Raw genomic sequence first — 6,000 nt, 5'->3', positions numbered from 1 at the left:
ACTGGATAATTTTTAATCAGTGCTGCCCAATTGGAATAATATAATCATGGCCCCAAATGAAAAGCATTGGACCAACCAACACTAAGATAAGCTGGGCAGAGGCTGCCATGGCCTTCTCAGCAGAAGGGAAAAGTAACAAATAAGTTTGATGTGGATATGGATGGAGCACCAGTTGCCAAAGCACCAAATGGCAAACCATTTCTACCAGGGACCCTGTACTTTGCAGGGCCTTGCTGATGAGGTCAGAACTAGTTTCATTCAAGAAGTTGTCACGATAAATGTGGACCCCACAGGTCAGGGAAGTGTCCGACAGAGGTAACTCATTAGTGGTGGATAAATGCACATAACTCACTGCTGTGTGAGTGGAGTTCAATGGAGAAGCAAAGAACTGCAGATGCCAGAACCATGTATGGAACACAAAGTGCTGGAGACACTCAACAGGTCAGGCAGCATCTCTGGAGGACATGGATAGGCGATGTTTTGGGCTGGGAACCTTCAGACTAAATTTTTTGACAATACATTGACAATAGGTTAGCAGTCATACCCGTCTATTATGATCAAGTTCATTTCCTAAGCACAGATAGATTTGACATTTAAACATGTACTCTACAAGATATTGTACGAGGCATCAAAATGGAAAATTACCTGTGACATTTCTGGCAAAGTTTCATTTTTAGTTGTCATCCTTACAGAGTCCCAGCAGGTTCTGCCAAGGTGCCTCATACATTTGTAAACAAGCAAGGGTGCTGTGGTGCTGTGAAGAATAACTGATTAATATTTTATTGTAACGTGACAAGGTTGAGGATATAGTTCCAACAGAAACAGAATGATTAAAGTAGGAGAAATAAATTCAAATTGCCAAAGGCAAAGCATAAAGATTAAAATTTATTGGAGTCAAGTCAAGTCAAGTCAATTTTATTTGTATAGCACATTTAAAAACAACCCACGTTGACCAAAGTGCTGTACATCAGTTCGGGTACTAAGAACGAACATACAATGGCACACAAACATAACAGCACATACATAAACAGTTCACAGCGCCCCCTCAGAGGGCCTCAAACACTTGGGAGTAGAAATAGGTTTTGAGCCTGGACTTAAAGGAGTCGCTGGAGGGGGCAGTTCTGATGGGGAGAGGGACGATGATTGGGTTCACTTTGTGTGTGAACATTTTGCTCCTTCCAGGGAAATCTTGTTGAGGTTTTCGTGCTCCAAATGAATCTAAAGTGGTGCACAGCTCACACCTGGCACAGTAACCACGGGAGCACTTCAATTACAGATACATTAATCCAAGGCCACATTTGAAACATATGGGTGTTTGTACCGACATGGAATGAATGTCTCGTTGGAAGAAATATCATTAGCATTCTGCACATATCATTGCATTCTTTGCCTCTCCTATCAACGACTACAAGCATTAATAAGAAAGCAGATATTAATGTCCTGACAGTAAAAGCAAGCCAGGCAAGAGGGTGCCTTGGGAATCCTGGAACAATACTCCTGATACACAAGGAGCGCTTGAAAATAAAAAGTGACCCTTGCTCTTCTACCTTGGACATCTAATACCTTTATAGTCAAATCTGCTAACTGACACTGCCACAAGACTTCCTCACCTACAATTACAATTGCCCCAAAGTGCCACTGATGTCATGACTTCTGAAACTTAATTATACCCCTGTTAGCCTTTCATTAGTACCTCAACAATGGTCGATGAGGAAAGGCATTTAATGTATCAAGCTAATGATCTTTTGTTTGAAGTGATCAATAAAATCCAGTCACTTACATTTTAGGAAGCTCTTTTGGATAATGCAAAGCCTATTATGTAAAATCCATGGTCAATCAAAATTGATGCATGCATAATAAAGGCAAAAAATGCAGAAATACTCAATAGGACAGGCGGTAATAGTGGAGAGAGAATGAATTAACATCAGGTTGATTTTGGTGCCAATAGACGTACGAATGTGCAATGTATTAAGAAAAGGAAAAAAGTGTGTAAAGTTGTACTCACTTTATTTCTAATGTAATCCTCATATTTACGGGAGTGTATTTGTTGATTGGGATTACATAGCTATAGTTACCATTCCTGAAAAATAAATGAAGAAACGCAGCACTTGAATTTTGGCCAATAAATGGCTCATTAATAATTGAAAGCACAAGACTTTGCAGTAAAATATTCAAATAGAAACACACATTAGGACACTCAGTACTGCTTTTTTGCGAGTACATTCAGTTTCATGAGTAAAACTTTATAGGAACTAACCCACAGCGAAGTCCTTCTGCACAGTAATGCTGGTCAATAACTTGTTGGCTTTCCATAACCTGTATTGATCTAACAGATGTATCAAACCCTGTTAATATCAAAAACAATTCAAAGTCATTACAAGTTTAAACAGTACATAACTTGATCTCAACTCAAACTTATCATTTTCAGCACAAGTACAAGCCATCAAACGATCCAACATTACTGCACATTTATGCCTATGATATTATCGTTGAATCATACATGAACATTTTAACAAGGGCTTAATATAAACAGTGTAAATACCAACGGTAATTTGTCCAGGTACAATCTTACAATTAAAGAATGACACTGATATTTTACTTTAAAAAAGTGAGGATTTTCTACTTTTAAAAAAAGTGTGAAAACTGATCCCTTCACACCTGTTCTGTTCAATCGTTTATCATTGACTTCACTCTGTGGGGAAGCACTTGCCCCCATCATTTTTACTTTAAATTTTGGTAAGGTATTTTTTATAATAACACATCTGGTGAAAATTTAGTTTTAAGGCTTGAAGGTATAATCCCTGCATCAATGTATGAAACTCAATGCTAATATATTCTCTGTTTAACATTAAATTGGTAGCTTTGTCTGACATCTATTAGCCAAAGTATATTTCAATCATCATTTTGAAACAACATAGTTTGCATGCTAGAAATCTGAAATAAAAAGAAAAGATTGGAAATGCATATTTACTCACGCACAACTGTGGTGAGGATAGCAGTGTTTTAGTGCATTTTTGAGTTGAAACAAGAACAGGATTTCCACCTGTCCTATAAATCAGTCCTCTACACTGACCTGTCAAAATGTTTCTTAAACATTGCGATAGTACCTGCCTCAACTACCTCCTCCGGCAGCTCTTTCCATACACCCTTTGCGTGAAAAAATTACCCCTCAGGTTACTATTAAATCTTTGCCCCCTCACCTTAAACCTCAATCCTCGGTTTCTCGATTCCTCTACTCTGGGCAAGAGACTCTGTGCTTCCATCTATTCTTCTCATGATTTGGTACACCTCTATCACCCATCATCCTCCTGCACTCCAAGAGTCCTAGCCTGCTCAACCTCCCTCTATACCTCAGGCCCTCGAGTCTCAGCAACATCCTTGTAAATCTCCTCTGCACCCTTTCCATTTTAACAACATCTTTCCTCTAACATGGTGCCAAAAACTGAACACAATATGCTAAATGTGGCCTCACCGTCTTCACCAGCTGCAACATGACCTCCCGACTTCTATACTCAATGCTCTGACTGATGCAGGCCAATGTGCCAAAAGCCTTTTTGACCACCCTAACTAGCTGAGATGCCACTTTGAAAAAACTATGTACTTGTACTCTCAGTTCCCTCTGCTCTACAACACTCCCCAGGGCCTTACCGTTCACTGTGTAGGTCCATGCCCATGTGAGTGTTCCCAAAATGCAACAACTCACATTCCCTGTATTAAATTCCATAAACTTCAATGGATAAAATATCCAATTACTTCTTACTTCATATTATTTCATAGCATCAATTGTCTCCAAACAACCGACATTACTCCTTACCATGCATTTTAATGTGTATATAAAAAGGTGTTCATTATTAAATTTGATAACACTTGCCCTTTTTTTTCTTCCTGTCTGTTACTACTTCTATGTATCTCTGATACAGAGTCATGGATTCATACAGCATGGAATAGGCCCTTTGGCACAACTTGCCCATGCCAACCAAGTTGCCCCATCTGCACTAATCCTACCTGCCCAGGCTTGGCACATATTCTTCTCAACCTTTTCTATCCATATACATGTCCAAATGTCTTGTAAATGCTGTGGTAGTTTCTGCCTCAGTTGCCTCCTCTGGTGGCTCATTCCATATACCCACCACCCTTTGTTGCCCCTCAGATTTCTATTAAATCTTTCGCCTCTCACCATAAACCTATATCGTCTGGTTCGTCATTCCCATACCCTGGGTAAACAACCCTGCACATCCACCACACCCTATCCCCCTTGTGATTTTACACTGTACGATCACCCCTCAGCTTCCCGCTCTCGAAGGCATAAAGTCCAGCCTGGCCAACATCTCCCTACAGCTCAGACTCTCGAGTCCTGGCAACATCCTCGTGAAGCTTCCCTGCACTCTTTCCAGCGTAATGACATTCTTCCTATAGCAGGGTGAACAAAATGAACACAGTACTCCAAAAGCGGCCTCACAAATGTGATGTCGGCTCGGCCGCTGGACTTAACATCGCCGGCGCGGCTCAGCCGCGGGGCGTTTCAGTGCCCGGTGCGGCTCGGCCGCGGGGCCTTCCATCCCCTTGCGGGGGCTGTGCGTGTCGGTCCCCTCGTTAGGGGTCGAGCTGCCTGTCCGTGGGCGCGGGGGGAAGAGAGTGGAAGTTTTGTTGCCTTCCATCACAGTGAGGGGGTGTTTGGACTCACTGTGATGGATGTTTGTCTTGGGGTCGTGTGTCCTGTGTACTTTTTTCTTTTTTTTGTTGTGTTTTGTGACTGCTGTAATTTCGTTCGGTACTTGTACCGAATGACAATAAAGTTCTATACTATACTATACTATACAACTGTAATATAATATCCCAAATTCTATACTCAATATCCTGACTGATGAAGGTCAATGAACCAAAAGCCTCCTCGACCACCCTATCTACCTGTGATACCACTTTCAGGGAACTATGTACCTGCACTCTTAGATCCTTCTATTTTACAACACACCCCAGGCCCCTGCCGTTCACTGTGAACTGCTCTGGTTTGACTTCTCAAAATGAAAAACCACAATTATCTGCATTAAACTCCATTCACCTTTCCTCAGCTCACTTGCACAGCTGATCAAGACGTGATTTTTGATCATTATCTTCACTATCTACAATACCATCCACTTTAGTGCAAACTTACTGATCGCACCTTGAACATTCTCATCCAAATTGCTAATATAAATACAGATCTCTTTGGTGATGCAGCGAGGAAACAGGCCCTTCGGCCCAGCGTGCCAACCAGAGAACATCCCACACACTAACACTATCCTGCACACCAAGGACAATTTACAATTATACTGAAGCCAATTAACCTACAAATCTGTGTGTCTTTGGTGAGAGGGGAAACTGAATCATCCGGAGAAAACCCACGCAGTCCCAGGCAGAACGTACAAACTCCGTACAGACAGCATCCATAGTCAGGATCAAGCCCAGGTGTAGGAGCACTGTAAGGCAGCAGCTCTACCACTGCAACACTGTGCTACCTACCCCCTCTCGCCCCAGTCCATTCTGAAAAGCACTATTATTAAAAATTGCCTAAAATATTTTCTTGATCATATCTTTTAATTTTTACTCTGACATAGCATTGAATTCTTTTAAGTCCTTTTAAATTCCAATACAGTTTGCTATTGAAGATAGAGAACAAGGCTGAAGATTTCACTCACAATCACCGTGTTTCATGTTCTTTTTATTTGATGCTGGGCTTGTCCCTGACCCTGAAAGATAAACTGTGTTATTTCTGAAATATATTCATGACATTACCATTTCAAGCATGTTTCAGATATATTGAAATTTGTGTATTAATGGAACCTCTAAAATTGAATTTATGAGCAGGACTTATCCTGATAGAAATGTAAAGAGTACATCTATAGAAGCAGCTTCAAAGGCCTGAAGATTCAATGGCCACCAGATGGATCAAAATCTAAAGGGTTTAGTCAATCAAAGTGGGCATTTGAAATGTAGAATGTATCCACACAGCATTATTAGATA

At 40.9% G+C, this 6,000-nt stretch overlaps 1 protein-coding gene across 1 annotated transcript in view; it reads right to left on the bottom strand.

The window, feature by feature from the left end:
* Nucleotides 1–2,229: 2,229 nt before the first annotated feature.
* The window catches only part of LOC144603457 (myelin regulatory factor-like protein), a 45,030-nt gene continuing 41,259 nt past the window's right edge, over nucleotides 2,230–6,000 (bottom strand). The window contains exons 22-23 of the mRNA XM_078416666.1: nucleotides 5,676–5,726; nucleotides 2,230–2,345 (exon numbers count right to left, since the gene is read on the bottom strand). Of these exons, the coding sequence (XP_078272792.1) occupies nucleotides 2,230–2,345; nucleotides 5,676–5,726 (167 nt within the window). The remainder of the gene's footprint in view (nucleotides 2,346–5,675; nucleotides 5,727–6,000) is intronic.

Source organism: Rhinoraja longicauda, chromosome 20, assembly GCF_053455715.1.
Source record: "Rhinoraja longicauda isolate Sanriku21f chromosome 20, sRhiLon1.1, whole genome shotgun sequence".
NCBI classification, from domain to species: Eukaryota; Metazoa; Chordata; class Chondrichthyes; order Rajiformes; family Arhynchobatidae; genus Rhinoraja; species Rhinoraja longicauda.
Note: the sequence above shows the minus strand (reverse complement) of the source record. Positions and strands in the feature narration are given on the sequence as shown.